At 42.0% G+C, this 25,851-nt stretch overlaps 1 protein-coding gene across 1 annotated transcript in view; it reads right to left on the bottom strand.

The window, feature by feature from the left end:
• Nucleotides 1-24,807, bottom strand: part of LOC145405013 (putative Na(+)/H(+) antiporter nhx-9) — a 50,335-nt gene extending 25,528 nt beyond the window's left edge. Inside the window, exons 1-16 of the mRNA XM_080276513.1 lie at nucleotides 24,750-24,807; nucleotides 19,662-19,844; nucleotides 18,718-18,817; nucleotides 15,809-15,892; nucleotides 14,274-14,355; nucleotides 12,895-12,922; nucleotides 12,489-12,543; nucleotides 10,825-10,955; nucleotides 10,066-10,251; nucleotides 8,409-8,490; nucleotides 7,675-7,770; nucleotides 5,595-5,716; nucleotides 4,898-5,097; nucleotides 2,935-3,090; nucleotides 1,621-1,721; nucleotides 297-440 (exon numbers count right to left, since the gene is read on the bottom strand). Of these exons, the coding sequence (XP_080132639.1) occupies nucleotides 297-440; nucleotides 1,621-1,721; nucleotides 2,935-3,090; nucleotides 4,898-5,097; nucleotides 5,595-5,716; nucleotides 7,675-7,770; nucleotides 8,409-8,490; nucleotides 10,066-10,251; nucleotides 10,825-10,955; nucleotides 12,489-12,543; nucleotides 12,895-12,922; nucleotides 14,274-14,355; nucleotides 15,809-15,892; nucleotides 18,718-18,817; nucleotides 19,662-19,844; nucleotides 24,750-24,807 (1,808 nt within the window). The remainder of the gene's footprint in view (nucleotides 1-296; nucleotides 441-1,620; nucleotides 1,722-2,934; nucleotides 3,091-4,897; nucleotides 5,098-5,594; nucleotides 5,717-7,674; nucleotides 7,771-8,408; nucleotides 8,491-10,065; nucleotides 10,252-10,824; nucleotides 10,956-12,488; nucleotides 12,544-12,894; nucleotides 12,923-14,273; nucleotides 14,356-15,808; nucleotides 15,893-18,717; nucleotides 18,818-19,661; nucleotides 19,845-24,749) is intronic.
• Between the last annotated feature and the right edge of the window lie 1,044 nt (nucleotides 24,808-25,851).

The following is a 25,851-nucleotide window of genomic DNA, read 5'->3' as shown; positions in this document are numbered from 1 at the left end:
TCTGCTTCTAACTTAGGACTAATCTAACTCTAATCCTGTTGTTGATCTTCCTCTTGCACCTGCCTATATATAAATTATAAAAATGTGTTTATCCTCCCATGAAACACAAGTGTCCTCCATATTTCACCACCCTGTCACTTCACCTCTGATATTCCTCTCCTAACAAGGTTACAATCCTTCCTTCCAGGACACATCACCCTTTGTCATATTTCAACACCTTCTCACCACTTCAATATGCCTTTAACCTAACCTAACCTAACCTGACCTGACAACCTCTCCCCCAATTTGACACTGACCCTGGCTGCAGTAAGAGCTCATCCTGATGTGACGCAGTGAAGGAGTCATTACGGATTCTCTTGCTGGGTCTGGTGCCAGTGTAGAGGGGCTTCACGTGTTCCTCGATCATTGCAACCGGGCCATACAGATGGGCATAGTGCTCTCTGGGGAAGGGAAGATCCTTTTATACAGTTAGTCCTTGTAATGGGTGTCTGATGTTCTGTTTTGCTGTTAAGTCCAGAGAAAATTATAAAGAACTGCCTATTACAGTTTCATTGTCATCCAAAGAAGGAGACATAATTTTATACAGCAAATGTTCATAATAAGTTACCTTCACTGACATTTTTATTTATTATAATCTCTTACTGAAGTTCCATTATTACCATACAATTAACCTGCCAGTTTCCCCCCATTGTACAGTATCTGCTAAAAAAATAAAAAAATAAAAATAAAAAATAAATAAACAGGAACATAACCCTTACTCATAACAAGGATTGCCTGTATACTACTAACTAGATCAGACAAGTGAATAATGATTTCAAGGAGTAAAGAGCAATGGAACAAGGTCTTTCAGCCATAGTCTAAAGACTTCAAAAGACTTACTAGCACCTCTTCCTATCCAGTTTTCGGTATTTATGCATATGACACCCTTGTACGTTTTTTATTACAATTCATATCAGTATCTAAATGTAACAGTGCTCAGGGACAGTAGTTCTTCTGAATGGCAGGACAGACGGGGCACCAACATGGTGTAAAGAGTTAGTGTGTCACCCAAGAAAAGGTGCAGATCTGAGTACCATTAGTGGTTGCCTCGGATTTTTGTGCCGCTCACTATCAACTCCCACTCAGATACATAAGAGCCACAGATTACTGATGAGAATATCAAGACATACTATACAAAGTAAATGACTAAGCAGGAGGTGCATTGTGAGTACATGAACACAGACCCTGATCCTTGACAGCTACATCCTAAATGTCAGTATTCAGTCACTAACTTTTCAGCCCAAAGACATATGCACTACTGCAGTCAAGTTATTAGCTGTTATTCAGAACACTCTGTACCCCTACAAGATCGGTGCTTTTAACTCTACTTCATTATCATCAACCATTCGTTAGACGTATATTTTCTATCTTTATAGCACTGTAACCCTAGAGAATATCCTGGATTTAACAAAAATTACGTAATGAAGCAGTGCTTAACCTGGATAAAGTGTTCATCTTTTTTAAATCAAATAAAAGATTTATATCTATACCCTGTACAATTATATGAAGAATTCTTCAGTACTGTATACTGAAATTGTCACAAATATAAGCAACATTAAGAGTTCAGACATGCCAACTCACGAAAGAGTTATCTTCTCAAAGAGTCGTTTAAGCTTGGAGTCACAGGTGGGGCGCAGGAACCACTTCCGCAAGTACTTGTCGTTGTAGTGAACCAGCAGCTCCTGAGAGGATGTTGGAAGTGGTTAGTGGCACCCACTGTTCGTGTGACGTCTATCGAACTTCATAATTCCCTTACTAAATTATCTGCATTTTTTTTTTTTTTTTTTTTTTTTTTTTTTTTAATGAGGTAATGCCAGGATTCCAGGGGTGTGAATAATATGTGACAACTGTGTGGCCCATTTCACTGTGCATCTTGTTGACAGTTCTCCCACTGTCATACTTTTTCTCTCCTTGCTTCTGATCCTATTTCATCCCATCTTTAGGCCGGAAAAAATGTTCATCATCATCATCATCTTCATATGATGATGATGATGATGATGATGACGATGATGACGACAATGATGATAATGATGAATACTATTATTATTCTTTTCTAGTTATTAGCTCATAGAATGTTGTGGCACTTCCAAAACAGGGAGCAAATGTTTTTACCTTTGCAACTAGTGACAGAAACAGCAAATGCTGAATATCTGAGGAAGTGTACTGAACTGTACAGTATAAGCTAACTGTAGTTGGAAATTATTTACATCCACCCATGGAGTTGAGAGGTATATGAGGGAGGGGGGGGGGTGAGTTGGGGGGAGGGGAGTCAAATGGCGGGTGACAGAGTGCTTGGAGGCGTTTTGTCTGCGGCCACCCTTTGCGGGATTAGGGCGTCGGGCTATAGATAGATAGATAGACCCATCCATCATCCAATCCTACAACACCATTCCAAATCATCCCAGTAATCATGCCTCTCAACTGTCTATGCCACATCAACAACAACTTAAACTAAACGCAGTAAAAAAAAAAATTACATTTTGATGAGACTGAAAGCTGTTGTAACCCCAAGCTCATTCGACCACCATAAGTCCAGTGAACTGCAGGCTGAAGTTTTGCTTCTCCTGAAGACCAACACCCTCCCTTTGGAAGGTATGGTGGGAGATGGACATTTATATAATTGGTGGTGCCACCATGTGAAGCACCCTTCTCCAGCAGCAAGATGGGAGGTCAGAATAGGTAACTGTGAAATCTCATGACAGGTCTTTATCTTACATACTCTTTCCATTTCTACATAATTCAGTTTAATTATCTCATTTAAACCCAGTCAAACTCTGATATTCTAATCTGAATAACAAATTTTTTCATTCAGTATCTGAGACATCTGTATGGGCAGGTTGCAGAGACTGGACATGTGTACAGCACATGAACTTTTCTCAGAAAAGTGACCCTGACCCTGAGGTAGAAGTCTCCATGCTGTCCAAGTATCTCCTCCACCCCTGCCATGATGTGGTCCATGGTGGTGTTATTAATCTCCTCACTCAGGTTTCTGCGGCCCTTACTGGCACGCTGGATGTGTAGCAGTCTCACCAGTGGCTTGATAGTTGTACCCTGAAACATGACACAGCCTATTTACTCACATTCTCCACAAAATGCAGTGCCTTGTAAAGCGTGGCCTTCATAATTTCTGTTCCTACTCATATATGGTCTTCCTTCTTATACAATAATTCCCCCCCCCCCCAAATCTTATTCTAGCACCACCAGACAATTTTATTAAACTTAGGGAACAACCCACGAGTGAAGGGGTTAATGGATATTGTATCTAATGACTTTACTACAAGAGATTTTTCCTACGAAATCTATGGTTGTTTCGTGTAATAGGGTCTATAAATGCCAGTATTGACCATAGTTAACGCAGGGATCCTCTGCTTGGCTCAGTGGTAATATGCACGCATCTGGTGTGTGGGGGCCTTCTGAATTCCAGCCAGGACAGTGTGACTAATTTGTTAAGTTTCATTTCAGTTATTACATTGGCTGGCTGCAGTGTGGTATGTGAGGTGAGGCGAGGCTTGGTTGGCAATTTGATGTTGTTCCTTGGTTAGCTGACAGAGTCCCTGTCCCTACATCCCAGGGATGAGCTGTTCGGTGTGGTTCACAGTGTCCCTAATGGTGGTCTCCAATGCTAGGCTACCATGTGTTCGAAACTCCCCAAATTAATCACCATGGGGAGAAAAGATGGGTGTTAAGGGATCTATAAAAGCCCGCACTGCCCATAGCCAAACAGGGATCCTTTGTTTGGCTCAGTGGTAATATGCGCGTGTTTGGAGCGGAAGGGGCCTGAGTTCAAATCCCAGCCAGGACAATGTGATTAAATTTCATTTCAGTTATTACACTTGGTAAAAAATAAATAAACAAATAAAAAAAATAACAAGATATCATCATACTGACTAGGTTAAGTATACTTTCCTTTCCTTCTGTTCCTTCATTTCATCCTTAGATTACTTTCTCTTCTCCCATCTCTCTCACACTTTGACACTACTGCTTCATCTCTTCCTCCCCTTCTTTTTCCAAATGGTCGAGCCACCTTTGTGACTCCCAACCTGAACTTTATATAACCAAATTTCAAATCTTGCCTGATGAACTATGATTTAAGCTAGATCACCAAATTTCCAACATGACAGGCTATATTTGCCTTCCAAAAAAATGAATAAATAAATACTAAATAAATAAAAATAAGAAAATTCTAGTACAGTACTGTATTTCCGTTTTCAACCCTGAATGAAGGCAATGCCATTTTAGCAAAATGTTATGAGTGCAAAGAATGGTAAAGCAACACCAGAATAGTATACAACCCTGCATTATATTTCTCCTCTGTTACTCTCTCACCTCACCTCCCTCCCTCTCTCACTCCCTTAAGAGTGAAAAGCTTGATTGTGATGTTATACTAAAGTATGGAAAAACATAAAATTCATGCATCTTACTCTTCTCCTCTTCCTCTATTTTCCTTTAAACCCATCTCTTCCTCACTTACAAGTTTGTGTCCAGTCAGTAAAGTGTATGATTCAGAAAAAAATAAAAATAAAGCAACTTATACAGTACTGCAAATTTAGTAGCCTGCATTCTAACTCCCTACTTTCCCTAAACAAATTTCTCACAACTTTTTCCTTTCTTCTTCCTTGCCATTACCTGCTTGCAATGCTAAAAATGAGAAGCAGCAACAGAAAAACAACATACAGGTATTTCTAAAACCTACACCTCTCAGAACATCATCTTTTTCTTCGGCCTATTCTAGAACTCTGTTTTTTTCCTCTCTCCGTTTCCGTTCTCCTCTTCCACTATTTCCTCCATTTGCTCAACCACCCTCTTCCTCCCCATTCTCCCTTCCACCTTCTCCTTCTTATACTCCCCTTCAGCTCACCTGTATAAAAATGGTAAACAGAATAACTACGAGGGTGGTGGTGACAAAGATTTGACGGGGGCCCAAAGACTCATCGAGCATGTTGACAAGGGAGAATGCCACGGCTCCTCGCAGACCACCATAGGCTGCAATGAACTGCTCCTCAACTCCAACTTTCTTCACACGGTACTGGTTCATTATGCCCGTCAACGCAAACACTCCTGCCCAGCAAAGGGGAAAGGTAATGAGACAGACAAAAAAGATAATCAGCAAGAATGAAGTAACTTCAAGAGTGAAAAAGAGATCTACAAAAACTGGAACAACAATTAACTGAGTTCTCTGTTTTGATTCAGTCATAGGTGTAGTTTTCATATAAAGTTAAAAGAATACTGTACAAGGCAAATAAAAATACCCTTACCACATTTACTGGCTTATCAAAACACACTCTTATAGGAGAACACAGTGAACACAAGTATTCTACATGACATTTTTCTACAATTAATGACAGATGGTGTGGTGGTAGGGTTCTTCAAAATGAAATGGCATTGTATTAGTGCTACAGTTCAAATTCTTGCCATGATCAAATATTTTTATATCACAAAAAATGCTACCACAGGTATATGTCAGTCTCCTACCACTGAATATTCTAGACCACTGTTGCCTAGCCTCAGGACCTTATGCTCTGAAAGGAGTACCATAACGTGGGATGGGAAATCACCTATAAAGCGGAAGATGATGCAGAGTGCGAGAGTCCAGAGCACAAAGCCAGTGTGCCAGATATGCTCATCACTCACCAACACCATCCCCAGAAACATGAAGATGATGGTATCACTTGTGGCACTGACAACAAAAGGGGCATAAATCAGTGAAAAAAATCTGCTGAAACGTGTGTGCATGATGTGTAGATACAGTACTGTACTCATGTAAAGTTATTTTACTCCAAGCTCCTAAGGTTCACAAAAACTTTATCATGAATACATCTGCTACTGAAATTAGAAATAAGTGTTTTTGCACTCATAATCTGTAAACCATGATCCAAACTATGTACAGTACCTCACTTTTGTCTGTTTCACATGCAATTGTGTAGCATTTAGCCAGCACATATAATGTACTAGATATTAAGTGATGGATATCTGTATTCGATATAAATTGATAAAAACTTGAAAAGATACAGTCCAGACAGAGGGACAGGTTAGGTGTCTCTTGATGTAATGGGAGGCTGGAGGAAGAAAGCTGATGAACAGAAACAAATATTTATGAGAGACAGTGATGCTCCCTCCTGACACTGAGAGGGCTCTCCCTCTTTGCTAAGGGGTTTTTGTAGGCAGAATGTGTTTAGAAGGTAATGCTGCAAGGTAGCGTGACCTTGGTAGTAAAGGAAGAGGGTATTCGTAGTCTCAGACATAGAGATGACAATGATTAGATGGATGTGTAGTGCATCCTTGAATAAGAGGCCCGGGGGTTTAGGACTGCAAATAATGAGTTGAGAGGAAGGATGGGTCTTGAATGTATTAGTGTTCTGATGAGGAGGGGTAGACTGAGATGATTTGGACATGCGGAGAGAATGGAAGATGACAACTGGGTGCAGAGGGTGAGAGCTGTGAATACTGGGGGCAAGGTTATAAGTCTATCTATCTATAGTCTGACGCCCTAATCCCGCAAAGGGTGGCCACAGACAAAACGCCTCCAAGTCGCTCTGTCACCCACCATTTGACTACCCTCCCCCCAACTCACCCCCCCCTCCCTCATATACCTCTCAACTCCATCCCTCCACCTCATCCTCGGTCTACCTCTCCCTCTCCCTCCCTCCACCTCACCTACATACACCCTTTTAGTCAGTCTTTCATTCTCCATTCTCTTCATATGTCCAAACCACCTCAGTGTATTTCTCTTAATCTTCTTAACCACATCCACATCCACCCCACAGTGTTCCTTCACTTCTTCATTCATCAACCTGTCCCTCCACATGCTCCTCTCAAGTAACTCATTTCCACTGCTCTCACTCTTGACTTGTTCCCCTCTTGCAAGGTCCATGCCTCGCTTCCATACGTCAGGGTAGGGATCACAATACTATCATGCAGTGACTTCTTAACTTCCATACTCACCTCCCTATTTCTCATCACTGCTTTCAGTGTACCAACAACCTTCCTTCCCTGCTGTACCCTTTCATGCATTTCATCCCCCAAAGTTCCATCCCTACTCATCACACTACCCAAGTACTTGAATGCACTCACATTCTCCATATCCTCACCATCCAACCTCACTGCACACACTGTGACTTCATTCCTCTCAAACAGGAAAAAAAATCTGGAATGAGGTCACAGAGTGTTGACCTCAGAACTACAGGGCTCAATAGGGAGGCTGCCAGAGATTGGGCAGCATGGAGAGCCACCATTAGGTGATCAAAGTCAATGCATGCAAACATGTTGGAGCCTTTATAAACAAAACAAAACTCAGTGAAGTAGAACACTATGGCAACAGCCAGAATTCTTAGTTAGTTAAAATTACCAGACATAATGAAGCATGGAGATACACTACTCAGTTCCAGGTTCATTAAAACTAGGAGTAGAAATTTTTCTGCTGACTATAAAGTAAACCTCTTATCAACCACCCTAAGAGAGACAAAGAGCACCAGCACTATAGTATTTTTTTTTTTTTTTTTTTTTGGGGGGGGGGGGGGTCTCCTTTGTTATTAGTCATATCCACTCTCCAATCTGACTACATTTGGCTATCAAGTGGGCTGAATGGGGTTAGGGATTCTTGTCAGGCTAGAACAAACACTATAATGCTCAACCAACCTGGCCATCTTAGTGAAGTATTTGACGCAGGTGTATGATTTCTGGGAGATGTTCTGGAAGGCGTACTGGGCCTGGATCAGACCACACACAATCAAACTGTAAACAGACCATGAGGAAAGATGAAGGGAAGGAATGAGGGAATGTCACAAAAGTTATGAGGAGATAAAAACAGTATTTGGGGAAAAAAATCAAATATTAAGTTAAAAAATTATTTTATCATGAGGAAACAGTCATGACAACAGATGAGTGACAAGGAAACCAAATAAAATAAAATGTACAAAGGTAACAATGGAAAAAGGCAGTAATAAACTACAAGTATAACAGTATAGACAAAGTAATTATTCTGAAGACATCGAACCTACTGAAGGTCTCTTACACTAAAAATTAGTTAGGGTATATCAAGTATACTAATTCCTTTGCATGAAGGACTTACTTAAGTATTCTGTGCATTTGATACAAAGGCATCTAAAAGGGGTGGCAATGGGGTCTGGAAACATTCTTTTGCTCTGGTATGGAGATGTGGTAACCCCAGCATCTGTCCTGCAAGCAACTTCATAACTCCAAAAACCAAAAATCATAGCGAGAGTAAAAGATGGAACTTATGGATTCTATCATACTTAAATTAAGTTTTCACTGAGGTCAAAGACCCTTGTGAAAATACCTTACTCCAGATAAGAATATGAAATGTGGCTGATGATGATATCAGTAAGAAAATTAGGTCAATAAAATCATACCTGATGATACCAGAGAAGTGGAAGAGTTCAGCAGTGAGGTAGCTGAGGTATGACAGTGCCAGTAAAGCCAGCGGCTCCACCACTGTAACAGATCGTAGGTTTGTTACCCTATATTAGGTTAGATTAAGTTATGTCAGGTCAGGCTGGGTTAGGTCAGGTTTGGTTAAGTTGCTTTTCTAAACACATCAACCAATATCATGGGGGAGTGTTGTGTGGAGAGGAAAGTTAGGGGTTCGGAAGAACATGAGAGAGAGAGTTGAAAAGGACCTAATTATTCAACCTCAGGTCATATTGAGGGAATTTATCTATTACCTGTATCATTACTCATCCCCACCCCAGAGGGGCTCAGGGATGGGTACTGTTTTCACTCGGTTTGTCTGTTTGTTTGTCGGTCTGTCAGTTGACAACTCTACGCGAAAACTACAGGTGTGATTTTGACTAAAATTGTAGGGATGATGGGCTATGACCCTCTGATCACCTGATTAAATTTTGGGCCAAATTAGGCCAAGGCCTAAGCTGTATGCCCCCCCCCCCCCAAAAAAAAAAAAAAAAAAAAAAAAAAAAAGCCATAACTCCTTTCAAATTCATCATCTTGACATGAAACAAAATCTAAAGGTGCATCTTTCAAGCCTGCATCCTATAACATGCCTCATTACATCAGGGGGGTCACACCCCAGTTAGCAGTAGGGGGGTCAATGTCAGGTGGGTCGGGCCTAAAATTTCAAATGGGCGTAAAATTGTCAATTTTCACCTGATTTCAAATGTGACATTTTTGAGTAGATATCCTCTTGTGTTTATACATCAACACTAAAACAACTGCTGGGGACAGGTTTGCTGTGCCTTGGCACTGCCTGTTGTGCCTTCAACTACCTGTTTATATTTGAAAGTTGGACTGATGTGTGAATGTGTGATCTCTTTCCCATGGCATGTTGACTGATAGTTTTTAAGTACCATCTCTGTCTCCAAATCACACCTCATCTCATCTGTTCAGCAGGAATTAGGAATATTGAAGACTAAGACATAGATGAAGGTAAAGACAGAGAAAAGATGATGATGAAGTTGTATTTGTCACTATATACAGTACTGTATTCCTAACCTGTCAACATCTTCACATCCCATATCAATCTCTGGCATCAGTGTCTGATTTGGTGATGAGCCTGGTGATGAAGTCAAGCTATATCTTATTTTTACCTTTTTCATCTATCTACTCTGTATTCAGTAAGTTAGTTCTGTTTATAAACCACCTTTTCTGACATTCTTGTAAGTAGCACTGCCTATTCATATCTCTTACTATATTCCCCAACCGTCTCTCTCCTTACATTCCAGCACTGACCTCTAACATCTGTCGTTGATTTAGTCACGAGTGCGTGGAGAAGCCAAATTATTTCACATACCCTTCATCCTTCAGCTATTTATATTTCACTCAGTTACCTTCTACTTGCTATCATATTCCCAAACCACTTCTTTCCTTACACTCTGTTGCCAACCTCTGATAATAACAGTGAATTTAGTGATGAGAGGTATGAGGAAGCCAAATTCTCCCAGCTGATCTATTCCCTGCATTCTTCATCAACCTATGCTTTATTAAGTAAGTTCTAACATTAAGTTGCCTCATGCATGGTCTTACAGCAAGGACTCTTTGTACCCCCACACTAACCTCTGACATCAGTGGTTGACTTAGTAATGAGAGCTGTAAGGAAGCCGAATACGACCCCGATGAAGGTACCCCCAAATACAACAACCCCAACAGCTGCCACTGCCAGTGCGTACTGCCCTGCTGGCACTGCACCATCCTGCTCCATAAATGCCTGCATTGTGTTGTACACCACCACAGTCACACCATCTGTTGGCCATCATAAGACACTATTAACCCTTTCTCAACAACAATGGCATTATAATTCCATGCTTGCCATGCCCTCATAGTTTTGCTTGGCTCTGGGGATAGAGGAACTGTTATCTCTCTCTGCTGCAACTATTGCCTTTTCATTTCGTGCCTGCTATGTCCTCATAATTTTGTTTGGCCTATGAAAGACATGTTGTTGTGAAGGCATTAGAAATAACTCTAGTAACCTTTTTTATCTGAAGTCTCCCCTCAGGTGAATAAAATCATACAGCAGAAGTGAGCACTAAATAAAGACATGTTAGCATACTGAAGATATTAACCCATTCAGTAAGACAAATCACTGCTAATCTGAAAAATAGGTTGGTGATGCTGCCTAAACTGTCCCCCTAATACCAAAAATGATAAAGGCTGCCACTTAATTAATGCAAGTAAATCAAAGCATGCAACACTCTGACCTTAGACATAAATGAAAGTGCATCCATCAAGCTCCTTAAAATTTTGACAGGAAACACTTTAAATCTGATTCATGTCACCCTACTTCCAGTTTGTTATTGCTACATCCCCCCTGCATACCATTTAGGAGAGATTCTCCAAAGACAAGGAAGTAGAGGTCCTTGTTAACCCCCAACTCCTGGAAGATTGCCAGCACTGCCACTGGGTCCACTGCTGAGATCAGGGATGAGAATACCAGACTCTCCGAGAACCTGGTCAGGGCAGCAAGGGACAATACGGTACAGTTCATGCCAACTGTTGTTTAACACTCTCTCAAAACTTCATGAGATCTTATACTAACCAGTGAAAATGAACTGTGCTTTAGTATGCCCTTGTCAGTTTGGAATTGCAGATGTGTGGAATTGCATGAATGTGACTCTAAAAAACAACCTCTATCACTCTTCCTGTCCATGACTGAGATAATAATACCCTGGCTGAATTAAAAATGACCAAGAAGGGCCAAGATGGCATTTTATTCTGAACTATTTCTCATTTATTATATGCAAATTACAGGGTGTCCTCATGGTTGTTCAATATATATGTGGATGGGAAGATGAGAGAAGTAAAAACATGAGTAATGAGGAGAGAGATGGCATTGGTGATGATGGTGATGGATGGAATATCTCAAATTTGTTGAATGCTGATGATGCAGTGCTACTTCCAAATACTGGACAAGAACTTGGTAGACTAGTGACGAGTTTTGCTGATGTCTGTGAGCATCGTGCCTTGAGAGTAAATGTAGAAAAGAGTAAAGTGATGGTAACTGAGAGTGAGGGTGACTCCCAGTGTCACATTGCAGTGAATGGAGAGAGATTGGAATTGGTGAGAGTTCATATACCTGAGTACAGTGATAGGAAAGAGAGGAAAATGTGCAAAAGAAGTGGAAGGTGAAGTGACACAAGGAAGGAACGTAGTTAGTGCTATGAGGGCCTTGATAAGAAGCAGAGGTTTGAGTGCTGCAGCTGTGCAATGCTTGCATGGAGTGCTGGTGCCAACTTTAACATATGGTCGTGTGACTATGGTGTGGCATGAAAATGAAAAGTCAAGAGTGAGAGCAGTGGAGGTTGGACTGCTGAGGAATGTATGTGGAGTGCATAGAGTGGACAGGATACGAAATACTGTGACTCACGAAAGATGCGGAGTGAGGAACTCGTGGACGCCAGAATTGAAGAAAATGTATTGAGATGGTATGGTCATGTGGAGAGAATGGATAACAACAGAGTGGTGAAAAAGGTATATCTGAGCGAATTTGAAGTAGGGAGGAGGCGAGGTAGGCCAAGGAGAAGGTGGATGGATATGGTGGATGAGTGTGTGAGGAAGAGAGGTATGGAAGTTGGTGAGGCTAGGGGACTGTCAGGAGATCAAGCCGGCTGTACAAATGTTGTGAGAAGAAGCACATGATCAGAGATCTGGCACCCCTTTTTAACGTGACAGCGTTCGGACTGATGCTATCGGATATGTTTATGTGAAGCTGAAGAATGTGGTGAAAGTTTTTTGGTGTATCAGATAGAGCCAGGATGCCAGGGGATTGAATGGTGAGTGAATGGAAGCATGGTTCATTAGACTGGGCAAACCTGGGCTGTCTGGGCATTGCTACACCTCATGCTGCCCTAAGGTAGGAAAGGAGGCCTGGATGATGATGATGATGATGATGATGTAAGTCTGCCAAGAGACTCATTACTATTCAGCAGTAACATCATTCTACATTCAAGCAAGAGGTGTCTGTGAATTTTCCTTACACTTACGTGAAGTTAATATCACCCATTGCATTTACAGCATTCATTCCGTAGAGAGTTGGGCCTGCAAAAGTATGGAGACAGTGGGGTATAATTATCATTCAATTTCCAAAATTTACACATTGATCTGACTACTGTAAAATACTAATAAATAAAGCTGCAAATGTTACACATCAAACAAGAGTGGATTTCTAGTAGTTTGATGCTAATTCAAACATTACTGATGTTCACTAAGATATACTAAAGGATATGAAAGCTTAAACAGGACTAACACTTGACGAAATATAAAATGAATATATAATTAACATAAGTGTTCTGAAGTTAAACAGACCTAACATGTGACAAAGTATAAATAAAATATAAGATCAACATTAACACTGCCATGAGTGTTAAGTGAAAAATCAGTTGCACTTACCAATAGTGAATATGTTGAACACTGTCCCCTTGATGCAACATGAAAGATAAAATGTGTATTAGCTTACTATGAAATGAAATTCTACATAGCAACAACTGCAAACATCTATTTCTGACGTCACTATCACAACCCCAACAATCTTCCCACCATCATAAATGAGATGGGAAGGATCCTCTTCTGAGGGAAATGAAAAACACAGAACAACATAGAATAAACTATGATAACACGAGTCAGTATGGTATCAATTAAATACCGTACTGTACTAACAAGCATGACCACCAAGATGCAGGAAACCAAACCCAACATGTTAACTTACTGAAAAACATATTAGCCCAAAACACCACTCTAAACCAGACATTTACTTAACTGAACCTCTTTGAAACATTTATAGCCAATCCAATTTTTACCATTCTCTGACACACTAGCTGCATCCAGACAAAAATGACTCCAAACTCTGAATCATTTAGCTGATCCCTCTGAACTTAAGAGAGATTTTAAAATATAGAACAAAAATAAAATTCACAACTGGGATGTACTGAAAGATCACAGGTTGAAGTGAGTTTTACTTATTCACTGTCTAATTTACGGATCTATTCATGCTGTCACCTATCTATCTATCTATCCAAAATGTCATCTATCTGTCTATATACTGATCTATATGCTGTCACCTATTAATTTATCTATGTCTATTTTACTCACTGACCTATCCATGCTGTCACCTGTTTATCTACCCATCTGTTACTCACTGATGTTTTCATGCTGTCACCTATTTATATATCTATCTACCTAACATATTTACCTTTATGTATACTCTATCTAATGGTGACCAGTCCTCAGTTATCTGTTCACTCATTCGGTTATCTATCACTGCATCCAAAAGCAACTAACCAACCTTTTGGTCCTCTATCCATCCAACCATCCACTTACCTGACACTTCATTCATCCATTCAGTTATGCTCTCCCTCTAATCAACCAAATAAGGGTCCAGCCAACTAACCACACATCCATTCAGCCATGCCATCAACCAAAAATTCACCCTATCCACACCTCCATCTGCTCAGTCATCTGTTTATTCATTCATACACTGAGTATTCATCATTCTCAACCACTTATAAATCCACCCGAGTTATATACCCATCCATTTATCCATCTACCCATATCAATCAATCACTTATTAACCCACCTCAATTACCTATCCATCAGTCCAACCATCCATCTATGTTCTTTTTAAGGCAAGGAAAAAGGATCCAAAGCCCAGAAGCCCACTCATCCATCATTATCAATCCATCCATCACTTCATCTATTTGTCCATCCTTCCAACAAATCTGTCCATTCATCTGTTCACCAACTCATCCACCTATCTACCCCTGAATACCTACCACCACAGCAAAGACCAGGACAGTACCCAGGTTGTCAAAGAAGGCTCGGTCATGGAGAGAATATGCCGACTCCAACACTATCCTGTGGGAGAGGAGGATGGGTAAAGTTAGGCTACAGACGATGATGATGATGATGATGATGATGAACTGCTCTCTGGTTAACAGCTACCATATTATGTTTTTCTATTTATTTTCTAAGGCTATTTCTGTGTCCTGTATCTAATAGTCAACCTAACATTCTCTCTCTCTCTCTCTCTCTCTCTCTCCAGTGCACCACTGTCTACTCGTCTACTAAATTAACCATCAGTCTATCCGTAACCATGTATTTCTATCCATCTATCTATGCATTTAACAGACTATCAATCAATCACTATTTATCATATATTTTATATTTATCTGCCTCTTTACCTATTCAAATATCTACCTACCTATCTCACCAATGAACTATTCTTCCACCTATCCCCTCTACCCAGCTCAATATTCCTACCATGCTCAACACAGTCATTATCCCAACCCACTGCCACTGAAAACTGATTACAAATCCATCCATCCACCTGTCTTTGTGGTTAGTTAGTTACTTTTTACATTTCCATACAGTATGGATCCTAGCCACTTCTTTCATTTACAGGAAATTGAAGATGACAATGACAAGAGTGAGGATGTGGATGAGGATGAGGATGAGGTTGAGGATGAGGATGAGGAGGAGGAGGAGAAGGAGGAGGAGGAGGGAGAAAGTCTTTCCTGGTGATGAGTGAGACTAATGACAATGCTGTTAATGGTGATGACAATGATAATGAGCAAGAGAAGGATGATGATGATAATGATGAAAACAGTTATGATGATGATGATGATGATGATGATGATGATGAAAATTATGAAGATAATTATGTTACTGAATGTTGATGATGATGGTAATAATTATGATAATTATACATACTTATCCATCTATCAACACTCCTTGACAAACCATTCTTTTTTATACTCATCCATCAATCAACATCTGCCAACAAACCATCTTTTTATAAGCCTAGTTGACCTTTCATCTGCCATACAATCAATACATTATTTGGTCAGGCTGTCACCAAACCATTCATCTACCTAAATCTTCACACACCCATCCATCTGACCCTCCAATCATCCATCTTGTATTAAATCTACCCAATGATTCATTTAGCTGACCAATCAACCATCCATCTGAGAGTCAACCCATCTGCCTGACAATCCAACCATCCAACTACCAACCATGCCACTCTAACATCCATAAAGCCCACCAAACCATACACCAAGCACAAAAAATTTACCTATACACCCTTTCAACTATCCACTCATCACCTGATCATCTAATCATCCATATCAACCAACCATTTACCCAACGTGTCAACTATGCATTTCACCTACCTCATCATTCATCTTGCATGAAAATCTAACATTCCTCTCACTTCGCCATCCATCCAATTCTGCAATGGTCCTCCTAACCCTGCAACCGTCCACCTGACCCTCCATTCATCCAACCATTCAGCCATGTGGCTACTTACGGAGGAAGGAGGACGAAGAAGAACTTATCGGAGGTGAAGTGAGGAAGTGGAACATGGTAGTGGCACGATGCATCTCCCTCATCACTGTGAATAAAAAGGCAGTGGTAACAAAAGCTGGAATGGGGAAAGGGTGTAAAAAAAAGGTAGCTGGATTGAAGGACAGTGTGAACAGAGATAAGGTCTGTAAAAAAGACAGCTGGGAAACGGATAGACTGGTAATGGAAACTGGAATGAAAGGTGTGTCAAAAAAAAAAATTGGATAAAACAATGGAAAGGTAAAATGTGTGTGAACAGGGAGGAAATGTAAAAAAGGGAACTACATAGGCAGATGGAGGTCTGGTTAGTGAGGGCACGTACAAAGGTATGTGGATAGACAGACAGGGATAACAAGTGTGTGGATGAAAATACGGTGTGTAAAATGACAGCTGCCTAAATGGACACCAACATAACTAGTCTGGATGGAGAAAGGCTGTGTATTAGGGTAGTAAGATAGAAGACGGGTAATATAAGCTTGGATTGACAAAGGGCACGCAAAAATGAAACCAAGAGATAGACTGATAATAAGAGCTTAGATTGAAAGATAGTGTCTACAAAGTTAGGTGGACAGATGGATAGATCATGAACAGAAGTGGAGATAGGAAGCATACAAAAGTAGCAAGATAGCTAGCGAGAGCAATAACAAGAGCATACATGGTGAGATGGTATGTAAAATGTTAGCTGGACAGATAGATGAAGCAATAAGAACCTCAGTAGAGAGAGGGGTGTAAAGTGGTAACCGGACAGGCAGACAATGGTAACAAGCATGGATGGAAAGGGGGTATGTGAAATGGCAATTGGACAAAAGGACAGAGTAGCAACATGCTTGGATGGAGTGAAGCTATATGACAAGGGAACTGGACAAATGGAGAGTGATGGCATGAGCTCAAATGAGGAGTGCACAGAAAGTTAAATGGATACATGGATGGACAGGTAATAGGAGTGTGTGCATAATAATATCTGAATAAATAGATAGTGCAGTAACGTGATCTTGAGTGGAGATGGGATAAGTGGTAATCGAACAGATATGAGAGCCATGGAGTCGGAATGGAAAATCAATTAATGATCAGCTTATGAGTTTTATGAAGGCTAAATATCCTATCAACTGAGACCATGCATATATAAACTCTATCTATCTATCTATCTATCTATTGCCAGACGCCTCAATCCCGTTTGGGGTGGCCACAAACAAATCGCCTCCAAGTCGCCCTGTCCCCCGCCATTTCACTGTCCTGCTCCCAACTCACACCCTCCTCTCTCATATATCTCTCCACCTCATCCCTCCATCTCATCCTCGGCCTCCGCCTCCCTCTTCCCCCCTCCACCTCACTCACATACACTCTCTTCGTCAGTCTTTCACCCTCCATCCTCTCCACATGGCCAAACCACCTCAGTGTGTTCCTCATAACGCTTCCTATCACATCCACATCCACACCACAACGCTCCTTTATATCCTCATTCATCAGCCTGTCTCTCCATGTGACTCCACAGGCTCCTCTTAAATAACTCATTTCCACTGCTCTCACTCTTGACTTGTGTCCTTCCAACAATGTCCAAGCTTCACTTCCGTACGTCAGAGTTGGTATCACAATACTGTCATGCAGTAACTTTTTCACTTTCATGCTCACTTCCCTGTTTCTTATCACTGCTTTCAAAGAACCAGCAACCTTTCTTCCCTGCTGTACCCTTTCAAGCACTTCACCCTCCAAACCTCCATCCTTACTCATCACACTACCCAAGTACTTAAACGTACTCACATTTTCCAATTCCTCACCATCCAACCTCGCTGTACATTCACTAACTTCACCTCTCTCAAAGACCATCACTTTACTCTTCCCTACATTCACCTTTAGGTTCCGTTTCTTACACACTCTCTCAAACTCATCCACCAAGCCTTGCAGCTCCCCTTCGTCTTCACTCAACAACACAGTATCATCCGCAAACAACAGTACAGTGGGTTTCCAAACACTATCCTCTCTCACCAGGGCCACTCCAACATCCACTACCCTACCTTGTACCTCTTTTATTACCCCATCCATGTACAGATTGAACAACCATGGAGACATGACACATCCCTGTTTCAAACCAACTTTCAAAGAGAAAAATTCACTTAGTTCACCATCCACACGCATGGCAGCCTTCGCACCATCATACATACTCTTCACAGCATTCAACAACTTCCCATCTACTCCATATATTCTTAACACTTTCCACAATCCTTGTCTATCCACCCTGTCATATGCTTTCTCCAAATCCATAAACTCATAACTGATAATTAAGGTAAAACTCCCCTACAGTGGCAACTGAAGACAGGATTTTTATTCCCCAACATGAAAAGTGAAGGATTAGATGCTAGGTTAAATTACCCCACATTTAAAGTGAGGGATAGATGCTCAGTTGAATTCCCTATCTATCTATCTATATACTTAAGCTGCTTCCCACAAAGAAAAGGAGGTAGCTGAGACAGGACGACACACTCCCAATTTACTCATCCGCACACACACATTTATTCGTATCTTAGCCCCAAGAGAAGGGACAGATCCTCACCGCACGAGGGTCAAGTGTGCAGTGCAATCAGCGACATCCTCAGCTGGGCCCAACAGCAGAGCTGGTTTACCCTTGTCACATCATTATGGACCCATCTCTTTACCCACACCTGACCTTATCAGCTGATCAGAAATCCCTATATTAAAATGAAATATCAGATGCAGGGCAAAATTCTCCCATATAAAAGTACAGATATGGTTGTAAGGTTAAAATTCCCCATATAAAAGTGAGGGATTGATGGTTAAATTTACCCATATAAAGAGTGAAGGAGAAGATGCTATGTTTAATTTCCCTTCATAAAGAGTCCAGCACAGGGTGTTACTTACTGTGCAGTGAAGTAAACAATAAGACCCAGAGCCACACCCAGTATGACTAAGATGCAGGACTCAGGCACCTTGCTGGATAGCCAGTGTAGGTGATGGAACACTGAAAAATGTGCAGGTAAAAATATGTTACAGGACATTCATGTTACCATTCTTGATATTCTACTCATTTATCTGTCTTTCTATCTGATAATCTAATGCCTGGCTCCAAATGTTACTTCACACCTTATCTGTCTATGTTAAGCTACTGCCAGGTTCCCAAATCTAAAGTTTATCCAAGATAACCACAAACACAGCTCCAAGCATCTCTATCACCATATATCTACCTACCTATCTACTATCAGACCTCTAAACTTTTGTATCACTTCTTATTTACCTATCTATTAACTGTCAGACCTCCAAACCATTCTTTCACCCTTAAATTTAACTATCTTGTCAGGACCTCCAAGCCTCTGTACTGTCACTAATTTTTCTGGTACTCATATCTTCTGTCAAACACTCAATTAAAATACTCATCAAGGATAGTCACCACTGAACACCAATTTATCTTAAATCAGACTTACGCTCTGCCACAACCACACCCTGCCACACATGCCCATGTTCTCTCACATTCCAAATTAGAATTCCACTAGCACAGCTCTACTTTCAAACCTGCCCATATCCCCTCAATCTATATTCCATCCACTGTAACTCAAACTGGTATGGACTACCCCTACAAGCAGTCAATGGTATTACAGAGAGAACATGGACAGATGTGGCAGAGTGTGAGTTGTGGCATAGGCATGGTGTAATTCTGCACTGAAATACTGTAGATCATACTCCCTCCTGCCACCTGAAGCCATGGCTTCCTGAGTTATAGGGTTATAGGAAATCATTCTGGTTCCCTACAAATGACTCAGTCTATTGTATCTCTTCTCACAGCCCCACATAAGTTAACCCCACCTCACCCAATTTAGCAAGTCCTGCGATGATGACGAAGGCTGTAATGGTATAGTAGACCCCCACCTCCCGCCACCTGAGTGAAGCCAACTTAACGCCACCCCCATGAGACTCCTCGGGGCAGGTGTGGTTGTGGCTATCATCAGTGCTATTGTTGCTTATCGGTCCTAGGGTTACTGGGCTGTTGAGGCCTGCACAGGGAGGAAGAGAGGCTGAGATTGATAATGATAATGGTAGTGGTAACGATGATAATGATGATGACAATAATGAGATTCCTCTTATTGCCACCACCTTCATTATGGTTTATGATGAGAATGATATTTTATATATATATATATATATATATATATATACTGTGGTAGGTGAAGGCACTCACCATCCACTCACTCGATGTAGTTCTGCTCTCAGGTGTCTGCCCTTTCCTATCCTCCATCCTTCTTCCTACAGGTGACTTTACACTCCCTCTTCTGTCTTTCTTTCCTTCAGTCTTTCCTCTTCCTTCTGCCTGGGGGTGACTCTACACTGAGTGACAAGCCAAATTATTTCCTGTACATCAGGAAACCATTTATTATGCTGGGTGGTAACCATATAACCAAACTTTGGCGCCTGGTGGTTTAGTGGGCAATTACGGAGCTCCAATTGGATTGAGCCAGTGAAGGTTTATATCCAAGGGTTGGTTGGAGTTTACTGCTCACGTAATGCCACTCAGGGATGAGTGAGGCTGGTAACTCTCATCTTAAATGTCAGGACCAACTTGCCTAGTCCCAGGCTCCTACGCTCCTAATGGGGCAACGTAGGCTTGGATAATGAATGAATGAATATACATATATATACAGTATATATATATATATATATATATATATATATATATATATATATACAGTAACCCCTCCAATATCCGGATCAATAGAGCCATCGGTAGGTTCGGTTATTGGTTTCGTCCGGATATTGGGCCCCAGCTTATGGACTTGTACTTATGGACCCTAACTCAGAGAAACACCTATACAACTCCCTCTGGACATGCATAGCACCTATTTAACACCCAAATCACACCAATAAGGCACATAAATGACTGAAATAAATGCAAAAGAAACATAAAATGAGGGTTTAGAAGTACCGTATGTTCATACATTAATAAACATTCTGGTACTTATGGACCCTAACCTAGCCTAACTCTGAAAAACACATTCCTACTGCACATGCATGAGGTAAGTATAGTATGGAAAAAAGTACAGTATGAAACATTCTGGTAAGTATAGTATGGAAAAAAGTACAATATGAAACATTCTGGCTACTTACGGCAAGTCCCTGGCCACCTCGATGAATAACCGCCTCCTCTCGGACTCTGACAGTAAGAACGATTTCCTGAAGCACTTGCAGTACACTCTTCCTGAAGTCTTGCACTGAACTTAGTCAATAACACACAGAAGTCCGTTCTCTTCACAGTGTTCACTTTAGTCCAAATAATGTTCCAGTTAACTTTAGTGTTGCACATTAACTTTTCCCAATCTTTTCAAAATTTCTAAAGCCAAAACAAAGAAGGTTAGTTACGTTAAATTTTGTTTCCACTGAGTCTTTTCTCTCATTTCGAAAACCTTAACACAACATACCATTTTTTTCACTGCACAACACTCAAAATTCCCGTGTGGTCTAGTGGAGAAGTTCTTGCTGTTTATTCACTGTCAGAGTCCGAGAGTATCACTGGCAGGCGACCAAGGGGTGCATCGGTGGGTCGTGGTGATGGCGTACCGACTACAGAAGACTCTGAGGAAAGCCACAAACTCACATCGAGCAGTGACTCCACTGTAGCTGATGTGCTGGGCTGTGGCTCGGAGCATGAGGGCCTGTCTTGGGGAGGCAACGGAGTGGAACCAGGGCTTGGCACAGCGGGGGTCACGGGCCTGAAAAAACTGTCAATCGTTGACTGACGCAAGGACCGACGATTCTGGCGATTGATGATGCGCTGCCGGAAAGCACGCACTTCCTCCACGAGTCCCAAGGGCCCCATCTCCCTGTCGCAGTCCGGGTGTTCCAGGTAGTCTAGGACGAACTCTAGATGTTCCCGGAGTGCGCTCAGCTTGGGGATGGCTGGAGTAGTGTCCTGCTGAGAGGAGTCCGCATCATCATCGCCTTCGTCGTCGGAATCTTCAAGTTCAGGACTGACACCAGCAACCGAAGACGCGATCTCGATATCAGACAACATCTGATACCCAGGATCGCCCTCGTCGTCGTCCAACCACTCACGAACATTGTCCACATCAACATCGTCGCCGTGCGTACGTAGCCGTGCATGGAAGTCATCCACGTCAAACCCTAGAAAATCGTACTCCACATCTGTTCTGAGAAGCAGACGAGACCAACCATTTTCAAGAGTTTTCACAGGGACTTCCTTCCATGCACTAGCCCAGTTGTACAGCGCAGACTTGATGTTGTAGCGGCGAAGGTTTTCCAAAGTCCGCTTGCCTCGAGTGTCACGTCCTTCCCTGCGCTCGTCCTCGTTCTCGAGAACAACCATCACCTCATCCAGGAACTTCCGACGGTACAGGCGCTTTGTTGCCACGATCACTCCTTGGTCCATGGGTTGAATGAGAGCAGTCGTATTAGGTGGCAGAAACATGCACCTAATACGGCCATTCTCAGCAACCAAGTCCTTGTCGCACGTGTGGGCAGGTGCATTGTCGAGGAGAAGGAGAGCCTTTACCTGTCGCGAGGGATTCCCAGTGTCTTCGTCTGGTACTGGATGACCTCCTTGACGAAGTGACGGTGAAACCAGTCTTTGAAAATCACAGCTGTGAACCATGCTTCAAAGAATGGTACCATACGACAGGAAGGACATCCATCATCCCACGAAGGCACCGAGGCTGCTTTGCACGGCCAACAATAATGGGCTTAAGCCGGTGCATGCTGTTAGCACTGGCACAACACAAAGCAGATATCCATTCCTTAGAAAGCTTGCGGCCAGGTACACGCTTCTCCGTCTCATTGGCTAGAGTGTTCGTTGGCACCGAGCGATAGAATAGGCCAGTTTCGTCTGCGTTATAGACTTGACCGAGAGTGAGGCCCTCCCTGTCGATCAAGCCTTTCACCTTGTGCCGAAACTCGTCAACTCCATCCTCGTTAGCGTCCAATGCTTCGCCATGTGCTTTACGGTTAGTAAGGCCATGTCGCAACTTGAATGCGAAGAGCCAACCCTCGGATGCCTTGAAGTCTAGGGCGTTGTGATGCCTTGCAAACTTCTCAGCAGCAGCCTTCAGCTCCGTTCCACGTACCATCACACCAGCTGCACGTTGCTGTCGGTACCAAATCAACGTGGATCAGTCGATTTCTGCAAACTTGGGGGTAAACATAACCTTCCTTTCCACGTTGCGTTTGCTTCTCGACGAGAAGTCAGCCGTGTACTGCATGAGTTTGTCTCTGAAACGTCTGATATCGAACAAAGTCGACCGGGCCAGGTTAAACTCGCGGAGAATGCATGAAGAAGACCAACCCGCATCAACTTTCTCCAATATCTCCCGTTTCTTCTCCAGAGTCAACACCACTCTCTTCCTTTTCTCAGGAGGCGGGGCCATCATCACACACACTAAGAGGAGGGCAGAGAGCAGCAGGAGGCCTTGCAGCAAGTACGGCTCCACCACAAAAGCGAGCACGTGGGCAGCCATTGCGAAGAGCGTAGGTCCAGTCGCGGTGAGAGACAGGCGGGAAGTGGGGAGGATGCAGCGGCGCTCTATCGGACGTCGGAGGAATGACGAACCAAAACAATGCTCTCACGCAGCGCGCGTGGCAAGTTCAAATTACGGACGGCAAAAAATCGATTTTTAAAATTTTTTTTTTGGATTTTTGGACCATTTTGGGAATGTTTGATCCCAGGACGATAAGGTTCGGTTAGTGGGGATGTTCGGTTATTGGGTGTCCGGATATTAGAGTTATTACTGTATATATATATATATATATATATATATATATATATATATATATATATATATATATATATTATTATTAGAGACAGGAAAAGATCAACTTGGGTGATAGAGCAGACTAAAGTCAAAGACATTAGAGAAGTTATACAAGAACAAAAATGGAGGCGGACAGGCCATGTAGTAAGAATGAGGGATAACCGTTGGTGCAAGAGGCTGACTTACTGTACACCAAGAGATTGTAAGCATAGCAGAAAAAGGCCAGACAGGAGATGGAGTGATAAGATAGAGAAATCCACCCATCCATCATCCAATCCTATGCCGCCCCATGAGGAGAGCAGGAGCCCGGGGCAAGGAAAGTTGGTCCTGGCATTTAAGATGAGAGTGAAGATAGAGAAGTCTGCAAGGAAAATGTGGCAGAGACTGGCTCAGTCAAGGAACTCCTTTATATATATATATATATATATATATATATATATATATATATATATATATATATATATATATATATATATATATCTACAGGAGAGAGAGAGAGAGAGAGAGAGAGAGAGAGAGAGAAACTATGCATGGTGAGTGGGTGGACAGACTGATGTGAATTATGAATGAAAAGGATAAATGGGTGGCTGAGGGACAGAGAACTGAACAGAGATTGAATGACACTGATAAAGACAGACAAATGGAAAGAAAAGACACAAACTGATAGACTCAGATAAAATGACGGCTTCTGTTAACAATGACTGATTGACAGACGATGGCAGACAGAAACTGACATTGATATCAACAAGAAAAACAGACACAGAAAAGAAGACATACAGATACAATGATAAATACAACATAAACAAAGAAATACGGTATATAGCACTAATGGATACTGACAAACAAACATTGTTAGACAGACAGCCACTGATAGCTACACAAGCAGACAGGTACGACCAGATACACAGAGACATCTAGACAGAGATACAGAGAGCTGTAGAGAAAGACAAATACTGTACTCCAGATAAAATGACAAACACAGATAGCTAATAGACTGACAAACATAGAGAGCTTGACAAACAAAATTAAGATAGCTTGATAAATACAAATAACTTGAGGCAAACATACAGATAAGTAGACTCACATAAAAATTGCTACCGACACCGACATAAATTCACTGGTGAAAAAAAGAACCAAACTTACTGGCATACACCAACACTGACAGTTTGTCAGAAATAACTAAACTGACACGCAAAGACATGCAGATAAAGACAGACAGCTAGACAGATACAGAATAGATATGTAACCTGTTGGTGGTGCATGTGTTGTGATGGCCACACACCATGACCCGCCCACCACCCACAGCGCCAACCCTGCACACACCCACGCTCGCGCCCGCCCGCATGCCATCTGTAGGAGATGAAAGTCAAAGTTGCAACAATAACGTGATTCCAGCAATATTTTGAACATACAATTCTTATTCCCATTACGGATATCACATCACATCAGCCTGTGGAGTCACGTGGAGAGACAGGCTGACGAATGAGGATATAAAGGAGCGTTGTGGTGTGGATGTGGATGTGATAGGAAGCGTTATGAGGAACACACTGAGGTGGTTTGGCCATGTGGAGAGGATGGAGGGTGAAAGACTGACGGAGAGAGTGTATGTGAGTGAGGTGGAGGGGGGAAGAGGGAGGGGGAGGCCGAGGATGAGATGGAGGGATGGGGTGGAGAGGTATATGAGAGAGGGGGGTGTGAGTTGGGAGCAGGGCAGTGAAATGGCGGGGGACAGGGCGACTTGGAGGCGATTTGTTTGTGGCCACCCCAAACGGGATTGAGGCGTCTGGCAATAGATAGATAGATAGACATCACATGGAGTTTTCAACAGCTCCTTCCTGTTTGACCTTGAGTAAGCAAAAATAAAATCAATGGGGTAAAGTATGATGCACATAAAAAACTGTGCTCGCAACTTGCCACATCTGACCTCCACTGCCTGGATATCAGGGAGGAAGCATGCAAGGGATGAGGAAACTGGTGTAAACTGGTTGGTTGCAAAGGCGGAGGGGGAATTCTTTATTCCAGCTTCTGAGACAAGGTTCAAGTTGTATTTTCACTGTAAGCGCCGCCTTACTTGGCTCATACCAATTCTCCACGTATACCTGTTTACTGATAACAGGAACCATTAGGTGGGGGCAGCCAGCATTCAATCACTTGACAATAGTGCTATCTTCAGGTGACTACACTGAGTGATAAGTTAGCTTTTCCTATTGTGCTGGAAACTATTTAATATGCTGGTGTTGGCCAT

The sequence above is a fragment of the Coenobita brevimanus genome, chromosome 65, assembly GCF_032717465.1.
Source record: "Coenobita brevimanus isolate Jiangsu-jjx chromosome 65, ASM3271746v2, whole genome shotgun sequence".
Taxonomy (NCBI): domain Eukaryota; kingdom Metazoa; phylum Arthropoda; class Malacostraca; order Decapoda; family Coenobitidae; genus Coenobita; species Coenobita brevimanus.
Note: the sequence above shows the minus strand (reverse complement) of the source record. Positions and strands in the feature narration are given on the sequence as shown.